At 40.2% G+C, this 19,165-nt stretch overlaps 2 protein-coding genes across 7 annotated transcripts in view; one reads left to right on the top strand and one right to left on the bottom strand.

The window, feature by feature from the left end:
- Positions 1-2,533, top strand: part of LOC139539166 (PTB domain-containing engulfment adapter protein 1) — a 172,450-nt gene extending 169,917 nt beyond the window's left edge. For all 6 annotated transcript variants that reach the window (XM_071342017.1, XM_071342013.1, XM_071342015.1 and 3 more), the window contains one exon: positions 1,719-2,533. In XM_071342017.1, coding sequence (XP_071198118.1) covers positions 1,719-1,790 — 72 coding nt within the window. In that variant the 3' untranslated portion in view covers positions 1,791-2,533. The remainder of the gene's footprint in view (positions 1-1,718) is intronic.
- Positions 2,534-3,378: 845 nt separating this feature from the next.
- LOC139539165 (collagen alpha-2(V) chain-like) overlaps positions 3,379-19,165 on the bottom strand; it is a 62,557-nt gene continuing 46,770 nt past the window's right edge. Inside the window, exons 15-53 of the mRNA XM_071342011.1 lie at positions 17,877-17,930; positions 17,142-17,186; positions 17,006-17,059; positions 16,686-16,784; positions 16,557-16,601; positions 16,338-16,436; positions 15,974-16,027; positions 15,661-15,768; positions 15,352-15,405; positions 15,149-15,247; positions 15,016-15,069; positions 14,627-14,725; positions 14,469-14,522; positions 14,310-14,363; positions 14,076-14,129; positions 13,865-13,918; positions 13,675-13,719; positions 13,466-13,564; positions 13,256-13,363; positions 12,935-12,988; positions 12,467-12,520; positions 12,327-12,380; positions 12,159-12,212; positions 11,592-11,699; positions 11,443-11,496; positions 11,246-11,299; positions 10,882-11,043; positions 10,419-10,526; positions 10,190-10,297; positions 9,224-9,277; positions 8,826-8,933; positions 8,523-8,576; positions 8,110-8,217; positions 7,821-7,874; positions 7,627-7,734; positions 7,157-7,457; positions 6,727-6,908; positions 6,060-6,302; positions 3,379-5,044 (exon numbers count right to left, since the gene is read on the bottom strand). Of these exons, the coding sequence (XP_071198112.1) occupies positions 4,898-5,044; positions 6,060-6,302; positions 6,727-6,908; positions 7,157-7,457; positions 7,627-7,734; positions 7,821-7,874; positions 8,110-8,217; positions 8,523-8,576; positions 8,826-8,933; positions 9,224-9,277; positions 10,190-10,297; positions 10,419-10,526; positions 10,882-11,043; positions 11,246-11,299; positions 11,443-11,496; positions 11,592-11,699; positions 12,159-12,212; positions 12,327-12,380; positions 12,467-12,520; positions 12,935-12,988; positions 13,256-13,363; positions 13,466-13,564; positions 13,675-13,719; positions 13,865-13,918; positions 14,076-14,129; positions 14,310-14,363; positions 14,469-14,522; positions 14,627-14,725; positions 15,016-15,069; positions 15,149-15,247; positions 15,352-15,405; positions 15,661-15,768; positions 15,974-16,027; positions 16,338-16,436; positions 16,557-16,601; positions 16,686-16,784; positions 17,006-17,059; positions 17,142-17,186; positions 17,877-17,930 (3,501 nt within the window). The 3' untranslated portion in view covers positions 3,379-4,897. The remainder of the gene's footprint in view (positions 5,045-6,059; positions 6,303-6,726; positions 6,909-7,156; positions 7,458-7,626; positions 7,735-7,820; positions 7,875-8,109; positions 8,218-8,522; positions 8,577-8,825; positions 8,934-9,223; positions 9,278-10,189; positions 10,298-10,418; positions 10,527-10,881; positions 11,044-11,245; positions 11,300-11,442; positions 11,497-11,591; positions 11,700-12,158; positions 12,213-12,326; positions 12,381-12,466; positions 12,521-12,934; positions 12,989-13,255; positions 13,364-13,465; positions 13,565-13,674; positions 13,720-13,864; positions 13,919-14,075; positions 14,130-14,309; positions 14,364-14,468; positions 14,523-14,626; positions 14,726-15,015; positions 15,070-15,148; positions 15,248-15,351; positions 15,406-15,660; positions 15,769-15,973; positions 16,028-16,337; positions 16,437-16,556; positions 16,602-16,685; positions 16,785-17,005; positions 17,060-17,141; positions 17,187-17,876; positions 17,931-19,165) is intronic.

Below are 19,165 nucleotides of genomic sequence, written 5' to 3'. Positions count from 1 at the left end.
TTATCATTTTAATCTAATCCTCATTCACTTCTCTATATTCCTTATGGGATATACTCTAAGTATTTTGTAACATCAGCCATGGGATTTTAGGGCTTGAGTGGAATATCATTCTATATTTTAGCTATTTCAAAGCAATTGTTACAAATGATTAGTTGTCACTGATTGATTACAGATTAAAAAAAAAAAAAAAAAAAAAAAAAAAATTGTTGTCACGTCATCGACGCAAAACAACAACTGTTAGTAGTTGATGCGTGAGTAATAATATTATATTATGTTCCATTTTATTGAATAGGCATGTTGGGCTTTTTTTAACACATTCTGTTGCACCACATGAATAGGTACTTTTGTTAATAACTGTCATTATCATAGTTGGAGCATATCTTATCTGTAATTACAAATACAATGTCAGTTTGAACCGCAATGCTCCCCGTCTTTTACATAAATGCCCATGCTGACTGACTGAAGCGTGGGGGTTGTTTTTATATTTCAAACTCTTTGTTTTAATTACAATTGCACTTTGGGAACCTAGCATCCAGATGCAAATTGCTATCTGCAAACCTTTACAATAACCTTTCTGCATGATTATGGGATACTACTGTAGTTCCAGTAGGAGGCAATGGTTTGCTAGCATGCTGCTAAGCATCTCTTTCTTCTCCTTCCTGCCTTTTTCTGTCTTAACTATTGGTTTCCATATATTTTTTCCCCCTTTTGCTGCAGCGTCAGAGATGGTTTGTACCTTTACACTATTTTGACCCATAAGAGCCCTTCTTGTGGCTGCCGGTACTGTGACTGTGACCTTGTCATCGTGAATGAATGTGCATGTGTTCAGTTTGACTCTGTTGTATACTCTGCATACAGTCCGTCCGTAAAGTACACCCAGCAGGCTTTTTGAAACGTCACCCTTTCATAATGCTGTACACATCTATTGTATGGAGTTGAAGTTACATTTGCCTGTAAACAATGTGATTAATAGCATTAACCTTGTTTTAACTTGTATCAAGATGATGCATATGAGTTAAAAGCGGTTGGCTATGGAAGTTTTACTTTTCTCAGTCAGTCTCTTTTATTTGATCTTTCGTGTCAACAACAAAATATGAATAAATAACAAATCTGATCTAATACTGTGTTGGGTGTACTTGGCTGCAACTAGTATTATCTTTGTCCATCGTTTTGCAACTGAAAATGTGTGGCAAATGTGAAATTGCTTGTCAATCCGCTTCATCATATTTGTATTACTTGTTGTCTCTGGAACATTCTAGGGTAACATAGGGTCAGATTTATTCAAAGCCCTGTAGTTCTTATTTTCTACATCCATAGGTCAGACAGATTCTTGTGTACTTTGCGGTTTATATATGATGTTTCTACATTTATTTAGAGGGATTTGGACCAAAGCTTCCTCAGAACTTGTCATTTCTCGGACTGCTTCTGAAAAGGACTTGGGCATTCTAGATTTCATATCCCCTAACCATTATTTTGTAGACTTGGATGCATGCTATTTTGGATCAAACAAGAATAAAAACTTGGGGCCAGTATGACTCTAATGTACAGTGTCTTGGTTACAGCTCCCCAAGACTCTGCATTGTCTCTCAAGTTTGCTGACTTTGAGAAACTTTGTTATTGATTATATTGACTACCTCCGTTTGTTATCTTTCCTCCTTTAGAGCAAGTTGACATGGGATAGATTCTTTCTAACAGCCATTCTCCCCCTTGTTTTACAGGAGGGGTTCAAAATGGGACTAACCCTAGAGGGCACTGTCTTTTCTCCTGACCCACTAGACAGTCGCTGCTGATGCCAAGTAGACATGTTGCTTTTACATACTGTTAAATCATTTGTATTAAAAGTGCCAAAATTGGGTCTAAATTCAAGATGCCAATGTTCTTCTCATCTTGAGGTTTATATGTATTTGCATTTGAATTTGGTTTTAGAATAATCAAAGGTATATTCAAATCTGATATAGAAAGCACTATTTTTGTAAGAACTCATATGGGAAGGAGTAGTTTTGAGACCTCTTGCTTGTACAGGCAATGATGGGTGTAAATAGTATGTCCAATGGTACACTGTGGCCGAATTTTCTTATGTGTAGAATCAGTTTTATTGAATATACACCACTTAGAACGACGCTGTTACCACATTCTTATTTGTCTGTCAGACATGACTTGCTTATCATCAAGTCACAAGACACGTAAATGTAGTCAGTCTTGTATTAACACTCATATACCAAACTCTCAGCTTGCCCTTCATTTGACATATCTTCTATGTTCTTTTTACTCATATGTATCTTTAGTTAACTGAAATTCATTTATTCTGATAGTTTTGTCCGGACATCGGATTTAATAGTTTTATTGTCTTGTTAAACATTTAGGTATGTATTGCCGTTTATTTACTTTCTTATGATATATATCAGTATCCTCTTGCACCAGAAAGCACTTTTGAAAACCTCTGTCCATATACAGTACTATATACTTGTTATTTTACTTTGTATGCAATATGACTTTGCTGTTACAGTTATTAAAGAAAACATTATGGCATCAATTATCAACACTCAATCATTTTTTTTATTATACAATGAATAAACATAATTTGTCTTTGTAATTTTAAAATGTTATGCATTTAAAAATGTATATATTTGATGTGTGAAAGTCTGCGGGATTAAGTCTGTTGGGTAACACTTTATATTCAATTTGTTACATAGTAATTTTGTAATGGTATTACTAAAGTGCTATGTAACAACATATTACAATGTTACTAGTGTAATTACAGCATTACTACAGAGGTATAAATAAAGGTAAAATAAAAAGTATAAGAAAAGTGCAAATTAATGTAAAGTGTTAACATGTTGGGCATTCTGAATCTGTACTGGGGGTGTTCAAGCATGGATCTCTACTGATGGATAGGCATCAAAAAGAAACGAGAAACGAGTTTGTTTTCTTGCTAGGTGGCATCACACTGACAGTAAGTAAGACCGTTTTTGAGTCGCTTGTATACATACTTATAAGACTTGATGAGCATATCAATTTAGGACATTCTTTCCTTCACTCTTATTAATTATGTATAAAGTATATCATACAGTATTATGCCAGATTGATTTGGAGCTTCTGTACCCCATCAAGTACCAAGAGCTTGGGGTGAAGAGAATTGTTGAAGCATGAAAGACAAAGGATAGTTTCGCTTTTTGAACACTTCCATTGGTCCTAACTTGTAAGCTTTGCCCTTTTGTGTGCTTACTGAAAAAATGAATTATATAGGTATAAACTGTTATAAGTTGTAAGCATCAAAGGTGAGCTGCGGAAGATATTGTTCCAGCTTCCAGCAACATTCAATACTAAAGAATGACTTATAAACAAATAAACTTTGAAATGAAAACAAGCAGAACAAAATAATTTCAATATTTATTTCAGTGGATGGAACTGACTTGATTCCAGGATATCTTATTGATCTGCCTCGGAGATGGACCTATCAGCCACCAGAATATTTACAGTTTTGAAATATTTAATAAATACTATCATTATGGTAAGTTACCTCAAACAAAGAAATCAGAAAGTTGATGAAGGGGGAAAAAAACGCAACTAAAAAGGGACATGAAGCAACAAGACAATGGACATAATACATTTATAATTACAAAGCTAAATATATGTTCAATCCACATGTAATCTGCCTTCAGCAATATTTAATTTATCTCTGTGCAAACAAATTACTTAGTAAATGCAGTCAGGGACAGCTTTACCTAAAAAGTAGGACCGTAGCTAATTAATGTGACAAGAAAAGAGTTTTGGGGATGGACAAGCTTTTTGTTTAATTTGTTGCACAGCAAAAATACATGAAGCAAATAGGCTTTCAAGGTCATCTTATTGAATGTCTCAAAGCTGCTATAAAATAAAACTAAGAGAAAGTGACTTAAAGGGCAACATGCAGAAAAAACATTACGCACTTGTAGTGTTAAAATTATCATGAATTTAAAATATAACACACTCAAAGTTTTAAAATGACCAAAAATTAAATTCTTCTTTCACAATCACCACACTTTTCAGGAGACACCGATTCCACCTCTCCATCTTTATTTTTAGCCGCAAACCCTATCATGTACCGTAGCTGGGAGAGGAGCACATGATCACCACTTACAGACAGCACCAAACCTGTGGCATCCCAGTTTGTGTCGACGAGGTAGCTAACACTGAGGAATCGACAGTCTGGTTCGATCTTTAATTTGTATTCAATGGAGTCAGTACAGAGTTGATAACTTGGATACAGACATCAGTTGTATTAAACTGTCTTTCAGTTCTGGAAAGAAAAAACAACAATGTATGCCAATGAAAGCATTTAGCTGAATTAATTTCCTCAATAGCACCATAAACATTCATTTGACATTGAAAACACTTTATACATTTTTTAAAAACGAATTATGTAAAACAAAAGGTTAGGAAATCCAAGAGGTGGAATATACCATTGTAGTTATATTCTTGCAGAATGAAGCTCTCATCTTACGAACAGCAGTTAATGACTACATTTTTGGTAAAGCATTCATATTTGTCAAGGACTTTTGGCAGCTTTTTATCTTCGTTCCATAAAACCTAATATTGTATCAATGCACTGGATCTTTGTACCTTGGCATGAACTAAATGTAATTACAGATGAAACATGCTCATACTATATTTCTCAAGTGCAAGCAAAGTTTCTAAATGTTGCTTGCTTACTCTTTATTTCTCCCAAACATTCATCTAACGTACACGGGGCGAAAACATATCGACTACGATGGGTAATGGTTGGAAAGGCACAATAAATATCTTGCTACGGGGCGAGAATAGTCCACCAGTACTTGTATGTACAAGGCTGATCGTGTCAGCTGTCAGTTCAAGAGTCTCTGGATTCTCTTCAATGCATCCCTGTTGTTGTTGGCTTTTATAGGAAGCAAACCGGCCCAATATCGATACCAAACTCCTGATTCGAACCACCGATGTCCACAGGGGCCATATCCATGATGGGTAGTCTGGCTGTTTTCTGTGTCCTGTACTCAAACACTGTCTTGCCCCATTTACCATTGGATTGCTTTAAAGAGAAAGAAATTACAAAGGTTCAATTAAGATCTCAGGAAGTCACTGTTTCCAGTGAGGACCCACCCTTACCAAACAAATATTAACAAATCATGTGAAAAAACTTGGTTTTCAGACTACCACAGATGTGTGAAGTTTCACATGTATGTTTTTTCCGTCATGTGGAAACTCCCCCGCATATGAATAATTTTTTAGACTACGCTATGGATGCAAGGACTGACCATCCATCAAATTAAAATGATAGTTTTACCATGTTTTTAGGCTATACAGTGGTTGTTTACGTTTACTTTTACCAAATCATTCCCCTAGCCCAACAGTGGAAACATTGCTACTGCAATATGTTAACACCATCTTTTCACATGTGAGGAGAATAACATTATTTCAACCCTACATGTGAATCTGTAATTCAACATGTTAAAGTACGATTTTTAGATGTGGATTTTTCTTACATGTGAAACTGCCAAAAAAAGTACTTTCACATGTGGAATTGCAAGTTCACATGTGAAAAACAATCACGTGGAAGATTTTCACATGTGAAAGTGTGATTTGCACATGTTTTTTTAAATGTGAAACAGCAAATGTTTTTCGTGTGATTTTTACGTGAAGTTTTTTCATGTGAAAATGCAGTTACACATGAGAAAGTGAGATTTTCACGTGAATGTTTTTTCACATGTACTACTGCATATCCTATTTTCACATGTGAAAGTTTTTAACATGTGAAACCGCAAATTTCACATGTAAAACTGCAATTCACGTTTGAGGTGAAAGCATGTTATTCTCTTCACATATGAACAGGTTGTGTTAGCATGTGAACTCTAATTTTAATAAATGTGAAAATATGGTTTCACATGTGAAATTTAAGCTCAACATGTGAAAACAGCTATTTCACATGTGGAAATACAATTTCACATGTGAAACTGCAAATTTGACATGTTTTTTTGTAGGTAAAGATTGAAATGTTTCAGGAACCAAACTTAAACTGCCACAAAACATCTATAGAAAATACTCACTCCACAACTGTCCTCCACCACGGTGTATCTGAAGCGGTTGTTTCCCTCTGCCTTGAGCTCCAGGTCATTCGACCCCTTGAGGATGACTGCTTTCTTTAGGTTCCCAGTCGCCTCATCCTTGTAGCCCACTGTGTTCTTGCAGTGGTAGGTGATGGTTTGAGAAGCCTCTTTGGAGAGCAGACGGATGAATGTCATCTGAACGGTGACCGAGTTGGCAGGTTGATCTTTGTTACCATAGGTGAACTGCAAAAACACAAAAAGAGAAAACAAAACAGCGGCAAATGATGAACTCACTTTTCAGATACATTTCAATATGATGTTATCAGCAGTTATCGGTCAGGTCGTAGTTATGTACATGTGTCACATTTACATAGCAAATATTATCTGTGATTGTCAAATGTGTGTGTATTACTAGATTTAGTCTTCAGACTTGCTTTACAAAGAAAGTATTTTTCCTCAGCAATACCGCACTACCATATCAAATACTTTTATCCCATAATTTTGGTGGAATGCATGGAAGCAGAATTCCCACAGACTTCCGAAATTAAACCACTGAAGGGGAACATTTTGAATACCCAGTGATCCAACAGGTCCCAGAGCAGTTTCCTTTCTAATTAGAACGCTAATCACAGTAATAAATTATTATTGTGGTGAAGAATTGTCTTACTTGTGTTCCTCTATTGATATCAGCTCCAAACCACACAGGCTTCTTCCTTGAGGTGTTCCACCATACTTTCTTAGGTATGCTGGCGGGGTTGGCCGAGATGCAGGTCTCTCCAGTCTCCATATTACAATGTACTTTGATAGCATCCTCTGAGCTTCCTTGGTTTGGATCAACCCAGTATTCACCTGGAATAGAGAAAGAGAGTACTGTCCCACAATTGTCCCATCTGCCCTGGTCTATTGACTTCTTTTACTAAAGATATGTTTCTAATGTGATTTAGGCATCCTTAGGGGTAGAGGTTTTGCCAAAATACACACCACCCCACATCACATGAAGCAATGGCTGCATGATAAGACATGGTCTGAATACTGAAAAACTACAAAAAAAAACACCTCATTGATGTACTTCTCGCCTCATGGAAACAACAACTCACCGCTTTTCTTCAGTGGGTAGCATTGCTTCAAGTCCTCACAGGTTCTGGCCGGGTGCTTCCTGCTGCCGTCGGGACTTTTCATGCTGTCGATCTGGCTGCTGAGGGCCTTCAGAGTGGCCTGAACACCTGGATCCAGCTGCTGAGTGGCATTGCTGTTGGGCAGAGCCTCATCCTCATTGAACTCTGGAAGAGGGGGTCCAGCATCATAGTCATGCATGCCGCCAAATAGGTCATCCATGGCAGCTGTGGGGGGTCCGGGAGGCCCTGGAGGACCATTGGGACCAGGCTCTCCGGGAGGTCCCTGCAAACCAAAGAGTTATGGTAAATAGAGAGTAATTACAAGGTGTGAACAAATTAAGTGTTTTGACATTATGTGCCAAATGTTAATGATGTTTGCGCTGACTTCCCAGGAAATGTCCATATCAGTTGTCCATGTGGGTGAAACGGTTTTGAAGTGGAAATTTACATGCCTCAGGTCCGATTTCGCCACTAATTCCACGGGTTCCAGGAGGTCCCATTGGTCCAGGTTGTCCGATGTACCCTTCTTTTCCTGGGGGTCCAACTGGTCCAGGGGGTCCCTATTATATCATACCATGATAAAGATCCATTATAATGAAATAAATACAACATGGACCATCATTTAACAGTCTGATATGATACCTACTCTTTGACCGCTTGGTCCGATGATTCCTGATGCTCCCTGCTCTCCTGTTGTACCCTAAAAATAAAGGAGTAAATTATGAATACTGAGATTGATATCAACTTTAAAGGGTACACATACACTCATTGTTAAAAACATTAAGGACACCAGCTCTTTCCATGACATAGACTGACCAGGTGAATCCAGGTGAAAGCTATTGTGCAACTCGATATTAGGAAGGTGTCCTTAATGTTTTGTACACTCAGTGTATATAAGTTCTACTCAATTAAAGATAAGTATTGATTTGACATACAGGTGGTCCAGGTAGACCCTGCAAACCGGTGAAACCTCTGTGTCCTTTCTGTCCTCTCTCTCCATGGACTCCGAGGTCACCCTTATCACCCCTTGGTCCTTGTGGTCCCTGTTGTTTAGAACGACACCATGCAATCACATTTTATGGGACGCCCAATGAAAAACGAGAAAGCTCATTTCTGTTTGTGGTTACGTGTCACCATACAAATATGCAATGGGCAGTTCTCACATGAGTCAAGCCTAATGCTTTAGTAGTCAAAACCACAGCGTGCTGTGTTTTCATTTCTGTGACTGCTCATTTCTATTTGGACATTGAATATGTTTGACCATAAAAAAACATTTATTGGTGGTTTAGGCATTAAAGTAAAATGAAATGATAACCATTGATCATGTATATGTGTATGATGGTCTTACCGTTAACCCTCTCTTTCCTGCTGAACCAGGTGGACCGTTTGGTCCTCTGGAACCCTGTATATGAATAAGATACCAACATGAGTTAACTAGATATATATATTATTTTATGTTTATTTAACCTTTATTTAACGAGGCAAGTCAGTTAAGAACAAATTCTTATTTACAATGACAGCCTTATGCCTGTATATAAGGAACATGTACACATTGTCAGGACCCTTTTCTTTTTCCATCTTATCTAATCTTGGGATTCTCATGTATTGACAAGGAAATTCCTTACATAAATGAAAAGGGCATATTACGTACAGCGTCTCCTCTCTTTCCAGAACCACCGGTGGCACCGACTGGACCTGGAGTTCCTGGTTGTCCTGGGGTCCCAACCAGACCCTCTGGACCATGGTCCCCTCGATCTCCCTGTTGAAATCATCGAAATCAGAACCTTTAAATGAACATTACTAAAAAAGGCTGACATATATACACACACACACGAAACCATTCCCTCAGCCATCACATGCGGAAACGGTCAGAAAAGTTGGGGGAATGGGGCACAGTTAGTGTGACGTCGCTCTTCTTCAGCTCCAGCAGTTTGTAGCGTCTGATGTATATGCTACAGAAGGTTGTAAGACATTTGTCTTGCTGTTTCAACACGGTTGGTCAAGCACCATAAACAATACGAGACATTCTGGACACATTGTTGCACTTACCCTTTGACCAATGACTCCACCTTTGCCTGGCGGCCCATCAGATCCAGCAGGACCCTGGAGGAAAACAACGTATTGTGAATAAATACTGTAACCTGTATGAAATATGTGAGGAATAATCAAAGAGGGGCTATGCGTTCTATGGAAAATAATGAACAACGTGGAAGGTGTGTTCCATGGCGCGCTGGCGGACTGGAACAACCTTCCACGGAGTTGCATTGTTTTGATTATCCCTTTTATACCATGGCTATAATTTAACATGTTTGCCACTAGAAATATGTTCATTTGCATTTAGAAATGTGAACATCCACTAAAGTAGCTAGCAAATTTACTATATATTTCTACAGTAGTTGCCTTGGTAACCAAACAAACAGACTTGCTAGTTTAGCTAACCAAACCATCAGTCCTTGCATGCTATTATGAAAATCGAATTCAACAATGCCAATAATGTTTTAAATTTGACTTTTGCTTTCAAAAGTAGCTCAAATAGAAAATGTAAGAATGAACTATAGCCATTGAATTCTACCGTGCTGATATACCGTGCGTTATAGAGAATTATAAACTGGGTGGTTCTAGCCCTGAACGCTGATTGGCAGACAGCTATGGTATATCAGACTGTATACCACGCGTATGACAAAACATTTATTTTTACTGCTCTAATTACGTTGGTAACCAGTTTATAAAAGCAATAACGCACCTCAGGCGTTTGTGGTATATGGCCTCGGGGGTTTGTGGTATACTCCGCGTTGTGTCGTGCGAAAGAACAGCCCTTAGCCGTGGTATATTGGCCATATACCACACCCCCTTGTGCCTTATTGCTTAAATAATGCACACTCTAGAATTCCCTTTTAGCCAATCAGAAACGAGTATTCGACAATGCCATGGTATAAACTCTCTTACTGCTAGCAACAAGAGGACAAATAGTGAAGTGAAAAGTTTTGGCGAAAAAAAACGTAAGGGGAAACTTACATCGGGACCAGGATCACCACGAGGTCCGTTGGCACCAGGAGAACCGATTGGGCCAGTGGGGCCTTTGTCTCCCCCAGGTCCTGCAGTCCCCTGTTTTCCTGGAGGACCCTACAAACACCACAGGGACAATGGAATCATGAGGAGCACTGTGTAACATGCAATGTGGAAGCAGCTCAGATTGCGGACACATTAGTGGGATTCAAAAAAATGTGTAGAAATCAGAACATACTGCTGGTCCTGGAAGTCCCAGCATTCCACGCTCTCCCCTCTGACCAGGAAGACCCACAATGCCTCTCTGTCCTGTTGTTCCGGCTGGACCTGGAGGTCCATCAGGACCCTGTGGAAACAAATCCAGTTGATATTGTCTAGATATTGCTATGTAACAGGGTTATGTTCAATCCAATTCAACAAGACTCAAACTCCAAATTCAGTTCAGTTCATGAATTGGATGATTCCTGATATTTTTGTTGAGTTTTGTTTTTCTTATTTCAATTCATATCCTGACTTAATGGATAAACTATTATACAGCAATGTGTTTCTGTACAAACAGTTCCTGAGCTGTACTTTTATGTTCTAACCCGGCATGAACACATCCGATTCAACTTATCAAGGACTTGGTGATGTGCAGCCCTTGGGATTCTCCCAGGAACGGAATGAGAAACATTGTTATTCAGCAAAACGTAATAGTTTACCGTGGGTCCATCTTCCCCAGAGTCTCCTTTGTCTCCTGAGCCCCCGGCTGGTCCTGGGGGGCCTCTTTCTCCTTGTCTTCCAGGGGATCCATTCTCTCCACGAAGGCCAGGAGGACCCTCTTTCCCAGGGGAACCAAGGGGTCCGGCCTCTCCAACTGGACCCTGTTACAAAGAGAATGTTGTTTTGTTACTGTTGTTGTTATTCTTTATCTCTGAGAATAATATGAAGTGTGTAAGTAATGGGTGATCAGTGGTTATAATTTTTGTATTCAATAGCGAGTGGCATATTGAAATGATAGCTGGTGGCTACTTCCAAATTGATACATTAACCAATAGAACCAATAGTGGTTTGATGGTTACTTACAGTTGAGCCTGGTGGTCCAACCCTGCCTGCAGATCCAGGGAAACCAGTGGGGCCCTAAGAGTGAAAATATGAGAAGATCCACATGGTTACTATTCATTACATGGTTATATACTATCTGTACCACATGTGTCAATACCTGGGCACAATCCTGTCACAGTCCCAAGAGGCTTTGGTCATAATTCATAACATGAACTTACAGGTGCACCCTGGGTTCCTCTTCCACCCTTCAGTCCAGCCACACCGACAATACCCTACGGAGAGATGAAGATTGCTGAATGAGATAGTTCCTCCTGTTTAGTCTGTTGTCTGATAATGTAGCACAAGATAATGTAGCTTGTTAACTCACAGGAGGTCCATGGGATCCAGCCAAGCCCTGAGGCCCTGGAGAACCAGCATCACCCTTCTGACCAGGCTCTCCAGGCTCCCCCTTGACTCCTGGTTGACCATCGGGTCCCTGTATAAGAACAATAACACAACAAGCATGAGAGCTGGAAACAGCCCAAATTCACTACTTTTCTTACTAGAAAGCACAAAAGGGGGTCTAAGAATATGAGATTATGAAAAGCATTATAGAAATTGTACAAATTATTATTATAGTTATTACAACATGATACACTGATATGATATGCAGTACAGATGTAGGATCTTAATTTGAGCCACTTTTCTACAGCAGGAAAATAATTCTGCAGCAAGAGGAAATGTGAATAATTATGTGTATTATAATTCATGGACATTTCTGTAGGGGTTGATACAATTTTCACAAGGGAAAATGTATCGCAGGAAGGTTCTCCTGCAACAGGGTGCTCAAATTAATATCCTACATCTGTATGACATGAATTGTTATGATCACTATGACTCAAAGAAAATCTGTTTGTCGTCTCATAGGCATGGGTTACAGAAAATAATGACTTACGGGTGGTCCACCAAACCCAACAGGACCAATAGGACCAGGTTCACCACGGGGTCCCTGGTGGAACAGAATATAAATCTAGCATTACAATGCCATAATACCTGATATGATCATTTCAAGGTAAATGTGTCATTGTATACTTTAATACTCAATGTCCAGTTGTCCACTCACAGGCATAGCTCTTGATCCATGAGGCCCGGGAGGACCTTTAGGTCCAGCTTCTCCCTGCAATTACAACAAGTTTTAGTTCTACCGTAACAACAAAAGATGAACTAACTAATAATTTTAGCTTTGGCAAACTATGTCTTTACTTTTTCACCGCTAGGTCCATTGGGTCCGGGTGGGCCGAGAGGACCAGGAAGACCCTGAGGTGAGAAAACATATTTTTAGGGGAAATACATTCATACAATTTTTGACTTGAACAGACAATTGTTTCTCTGACAGAATATGCAGCAACATGTTTCCAAGCTGACTCTTACTGTAACACTCCCCTGTAAAATAACTCATCCATTATTAAAAAAAAGTGTCTTTTTTTTTTTTTTTACAACCCTTAAGGTCAGAACTTTTCCTGTTCTGACACAATCACTGCATGCCAGCAGTGCTTGCCAACTGTATGAATAAGCTTGGTGAGAACCTGGGGCAAGCACTTTTCAAATGAGACAAATCTGCTTTCTGTCTTCACATGATCAAGACACAAAACTATTTGTCTTAGGCCAAAATTAGAAATGACAAAATGTGTGTTAGTGTTACATTGAAGTGAAAGTGTAAATTTGACTCACTCTTGCGCCATCATTTCCAGGTGTACCTTCTGATCCCTTCTCCCCACCAGACCCCTAAATGATGGAGAATGTCACATGTGAAAATCCGACAGTTAATATTATTTATTGTGTTATCATATATATACACAATTGTTTACTTCAGTCCCCATTAGCTACTTGTTATTTCAACAATAGCTACTTCTTGGGCTCCACACAAAAGAAACGGTAGAAAACAATCTTATAAATACAGCAGACGGAAACAAAGACACTGAGATAAATATACATAATCTCCCATGGATATGATAGGATGAGAAACTGATGATGTAGTGTGTGAATACTTACTCTGTCACCTTTAGGCCCAGGAGAACCAGAGATCCCTCTCTCGCCAGGCATCCCCTGAAGACCAGGAGGGCCTAGGTCACCAAGACTACCAGTGGGACCAGGACTACCCTTTGGAGAGAAAAAAGCAATGGGTTCATATTCCTATCCAATACACATAACCCTCCATAGTGGCTCCATATTACTATATCTCTATACATGGACAACAAATACCTTTGGTCCATCGGGTCCTGGTGCTCCGGGGATTCCCTTGGCTCCAGCCAAACCGTGAGGTCCGAGTTCTCCTCTCTCCCCTGGGATTCCACGCTCTCCCTGTTAGACACAAAATGTCTGTCAGTCATGCTGTGTCTACTGCAATACTACATTGTATATATGTGCAATATATTCCATATATATTGATATTAGTAAAATGATCAATGTACCCTTGGTCCAATCTGGCCAACAGCACCTCCTTCTCCAGGGATACCCTAAACAAGAGAAAGAAATTCATACTCCATCGTCATGATGTCACAAATGAGTATTGCATCCCAAGAAATAGAGGATCTACAGTATTTATCTCATTAGATATAAACTTCAGCTAATTCAAACAGTGCAAGTGTTCATGAAACTCACCAGATCACCTGGTTTTCCTGACTCTCCAGGAGGGCCTGGGGGTCCAGGTAATCCCTAATACACAAAAGCATATACACTTTAGATGACGACAACAGTGCCCAGTTGATTCAATCATCCCTTATGAGTTACAATCTTTGTTGCCACTTTCAGTGAGCAACTGCTGCTAGTGAACATCATCCATGCATCTATGACAAAATCCAGAATGACCTACCTGGAAACCATTCACTCCAGGTGGTCCTTGTTCTCCTCTTTCACCTGCAACGCCCTTCAGACAAAGAGAGAATCAACATTTGTTGAACATGAAGAGTATGTTATGAGAGAGTATACTTTACAAATCAGATGTGCAGTGGCGTTACATAATATTGACTGATAGGAAAATGCTGTACCAAAATGTCAGTACGAGATATGAGTCATAACGACAATCAGAGACAAACAGTTGACTTACCGGAGGGCCAGCAGGACCGGCAGGGCCAACTTCCCCATCTTTCCCAGGGGGACCCTAGAAAGGAAGTCATCATTAGTAAACGTCTTCATGAACACAATTTTCCCCATAAACATGTATGAGGACAGAGGTAATTTAGTGCTCATTGACATCCGTACTCACTCTTTGTCCTGCCACTCCCAGAGATCCTTGTTCGCCTGTCTTCCCTGGGTCTCCCTATGATTTGAAAAGACAAGCAGTCATTCAAGTAATCATGAGGAGAAAGGAAAAGTTTGAAAGCAAGACATCTTGAGAAGGTTAGAACTTCTAAAGTTCCTTACGTTAAAGCCCTTTGGTCCAGGTGTTCCCATGGTTCCTGCAGGACCTCTGGTTCCAATCGACCCTGCTGGTCCTGGGCGGCCATCTTCTCCTGCTGGACCCTTCAGACAGAGGGCACGAAAACAACTCTTCCCTCTGGCCTTTCATTCAGTGCTATGACTACTGATACCAATGGTCAAACTCGAAAATAGGTATTCTCCGATCATTGATCACCTGACAAATAGCCTGTTCGTCTAAACCTTGTTTGTGTATCACTGAAAGCATTAATTTAAGAACACTTGTTGGAGAGGTGGCAATCACTGAGTGCATTACCTTTTTCTCTACAGTTGTTATTTTTTGTTCAGCTCTGACCTAAATTGGATGTGTGTAGACACTCTTTTGTCAACCTTACCAGTGGTCCTGGTTTGCCCTCTGCTCCCTGGACTCCTGGAGTGCCAGTCAGACCCTGCAAAACAGACAAAATGATGAGCTTCAGAAACAAAGACAACAATCTTGGAAAGCTATTCATGATATCTTCACATTACCCGTGCGCCTGGGAGGCCAGGTTCGCCAGTGCGCCCGGGATCCCCTCCGGAACCTTTAGGCCCAGATATGCCAGAAGGTCCACGATCTCCTTGAGCACCCTTCAGGAGAAACATATTAGTGAATTAGGTTCGGGCTGGGGCTCCTGTCCTAAGAATCCAGTCTAATGACCACCGATGTAGCTGTAATAGATCTCTGTCTGTACCTTAGGTCCAGGTAATCCATCAGCACCAGGGAAACCTCTGTTACCAGGAGACCCCTGCAATACAAATGCCCATCCATATATGAAATGAAGACACATACGATATACCAAGATTACATCTATGACACAATATACAGTATTTTCTGCACAGGGTTTAGGATATCAATGTCAGCTAAATCAATTGGTTTATGAACTGGGATAAATTTGAGATGGACGACTGAAATCCATCCTGAGAAGTCATAAGTTATAGTCACTGACCTAAATCCTAATCATCTAGAAGTGTTCAGTAATAGGGGCCAACGGTAGACTCACCCTCTCACCAACAGGACCGAGTGGTCCTAGTGAGCCAGAGTCACCCCGAGTTCCTCTCTTTCCCTCCTCCCCCTGCGGCCCGATTACTCCTTGGGAACCAGGGGGACCCTATGAATCAAAACAAACTATATTTAACATTTGTTTAACCATCTCAATACACTTTGCTCCATTTATGACAGTGTCTGAATTTCATTCAATGGGAAATAATGAGCATTTAGACATCCAAGTATTGTACAATATAACAAGTACTGTACATAATAGCATAAATATTGTACATATTCTCTGTGAATGGTCACATATTATTTGGGCTTACAGGTTCTCCTTTGGGTCCGGCCTCTCCTTTGTACCCAGATATACCAACATCTCCCTGAAAAAAAGATCAGAGCCATAAATATACTGTATCACTATAGTAACATTTTATTCTGCACCTGAGATAATGAATAATGTATCATAAAATGAAAATCAATATTACCATCTTGTCAATCAGTCAAACAATTGTTCTGCAGTAATGGTACATTAGTTAGGTGATCTGGGCTATATTATCTGTGCTTTGGTAAAGTCATGCATGCATGTCATAACATTGACAGTGTATGTATACATCTATATGGTACATGAATGAATGGACCTCCCATGAGTAGAAAATTACTTCTATACAAAGTAAACGGATGCCACATTACCAGTTGACCTTTGATCCCAGGCTGTCCAGTGCTTCCCTGAGGTCCGGGTGGACCATGGGGGCCGAGGTGACCCCCGGGACCCTGCACACCCATAGTACCCTACAAAACAACAGGAATATCTCTCAATAGACATCAATCTTGCTATGTGATAATACAATTATGTTGATAATACAATTATGTTGAAAATTAGAGGTACTAGATTCATGATAATATACGTACCACTGGACCCTTAGTACCTGGGCCCCCGTCTGTTCCTGAAGGACCCTAAATATAGCAAATATATCATATTAAAAGTACAGCACAATGATGTTTAACAAAGAGAGTAGGTGTTATAAATAAGACCCTTACTTGTTGGCCAGTTGATCCTGCCCTGCCTTGGTGTCCTGTCTCGCCCCTCTGTCCCTGTTGCCCCTCGGGCCCCCGCACTCCTGTGGCACCAGGTTGGCCCTGGAGAATAGAAACAGAAATCCTCATTAGTTCATTTTATGTACATAGAGTAGTCCTACATTACCTTATTAGTTAGCTATATACTGTATGTTATTAGGTTGTATTTACAACATATTGCATACACTGCTACATATACAGCCTCGGAAGTTCCTATTTAAATCACATTGATTTGAACATGTATTTAATCCTTAATGTTCTACTTGATAGTCTACAGTACTTGCCTTCATTCCTGGAATTCCTGGATAACCTGGGGGACCATTGATACCTAATGGACCCTGCAAGTATAATACCAGAAAATTTAATTAACGAATAGCTCAAATGCTGTATTATATTAGTAGCAACTGCAGGCCAACTTACCACCGGACCAGATTTACCAATGTTCCCAGGAGGACCTTTCATTCCCTACAATCCAAAAAATAAAATAATTATTGGATTGACACAGAATACAGTCTACAATTACAATTCTTGTAAAGACATGCATCGGAAATGTGTATCGTGTGCACTTGTCAAATACATAATATATATTTGAAAAAATAATTGAGGACTTGTAATGGTGTGAGTGGATGTAACAATATCTTGTTATTTGGAGTCATTACATTTATACTCTTGTATATAAAAATGAGCAATACAATTGAGAATGATATTAACCTTAAGATCTAAGTAACATAATAAAAAAAATGTCCATCAAAATCCGACAGTTTAAGCTAGAGATACTTTTTGCATGGGCTGCGTCTCACCGCATCCACCTATGTCGGCCTTCTGCATCTGCTTTGGCAGTGGTCGAGCTAAAGTAGTGTTTGTCAGACCATGAGACATCCCGAAAATCGGTCTTCTCACTAAAACGTCTGTGGCGTCCCAACAGACCACTCTATAGATGAGACTCTCACAAACACGATGGTGTTCTTCATTTTGCTCTACGACCCCACAAGCCCCACGGGACTCGTCTGAAGTCGGTAACGCTGATGTGCCAGCTTCTGTCTGTAGCATCTGAAGCGTTTGGGCTATGAACTGAAATGATCCCACTGTCGAAAGAGGAAACTCTCACGAACAAGATGGTGTTAACCCCCCAACTTTAAGTGTTCTCATTCTTACCGGCACTCCATTTGCGCCTAAGCGACCTCTCTCCCCAAGCATGCCTCTAGGGCCCTAAAAGGAGCAATTAATCATGATTACTTTTAGTGTGGCAGAGCAATAAACATATGAATGTATTGACAAAATTACCATTAAGCAATAAACATATAAATGTAAGGAAAAAGGAAAAGTTGAAAATAGGTGTTGATTGGCGGAGTTGATACACTAGGACTAGTCCTGCAATAACAAAAGATGCTGCAAACAGTCCCATGTTATTATTATACTTTTATTTATATGGGGGATCAACTGAGACCAATGTCTCATTTGCAGTAGAGCCCTGTTTTCAATACAAAGAAAAGAAACACACTTACAGTGCATTCGGAAAGTATTCAGACCACTTGACTTTTTCCACTGTTTTTACATTACAGCCTTATTCTAAAATTGATGACATTTTTTTTCTCTCATCAATCTACACCCAATACCCCATAATGACAAAGCAAAAACAGGTTTTTGTTTCTACAACTTGACCAGGCCATGAGGTCAAAGGAATTGTTCGTAGAGCTCCGAGACAGGATTGTGTCGAGGCACAGATCTGGGGAAGGGTACCAAAAAATGTCTCCAGCATTGAAGGTCCCCAAAAACACAGTGGCCTCCATCATTCATAAATGGAAGAAGTTTGGAACCACCAAGACTCTTCCTAGAGCTGGCCGCCCGGCCAAACTGAGCAATCGGGGGAGAAGGGTCTTGGTCAGTGAGGTGACCAAGAACCCGATGTTCGCTCTGAAAGAGTTCCAGAGTTCCTCTGTGGCGATGGGAGAACCTTCCAGGACAACCTTCTCTGCAGCACTCCACCAATCAGGCCTTTATGGTAGAGTGGCCAGACAGAAGCCACTCCTCAGTAATAGGCACATGACAGCCCGCTTGGAGTTTGCCAAAAGGCACCTAAAGGCTCTCAGACCACGAGAAACAAGATTATCTGGTCTGATGAAACCAAGATTGAACTCTTTGGCCTGAATGCCAAGCGTCACGTCTGGAGGAAACCTGGCACCATCCCTACGGTGCATTATGGTGGTGGCAGCATCATGCGGTGGGGATGTTTTTCAGCGGCAGGGACTGGGAGACCATTCAGGATAGAGGGAAAGATGAATGGAGCAAAGTACAGAGAGATCCTTGGTGAAAACCTGCCCCAGAGCGCTCAGGACCTCAGACTGGGGTGAAGGTTCACCTTCCAACAGGACAACAACCCTAAGCACACAGTCAAGACAATGCAGGAGTGGATTCGGGACAAGTCTCTGAATGTCCTTGAGTGG

Source organism: Salvelinus alpinus, chromosome 14, assembly GCF_045679555.1.
Source record: "Salvelinus alpinus chromosome 14, SLU_Salpinus.1, whole genome shotgun sequence".
Lineage (NCBI taxonomy): Eukaryota > Metazoa > Chordata > Actinopteri > Salmoniformes > Salmonidae > Salvelinus > Salvelinus alpinus.
Note: the sequence above shows the minus strand (reverse complement) of the source record. Positions and strands in the feature narration are given on the sequence as shown.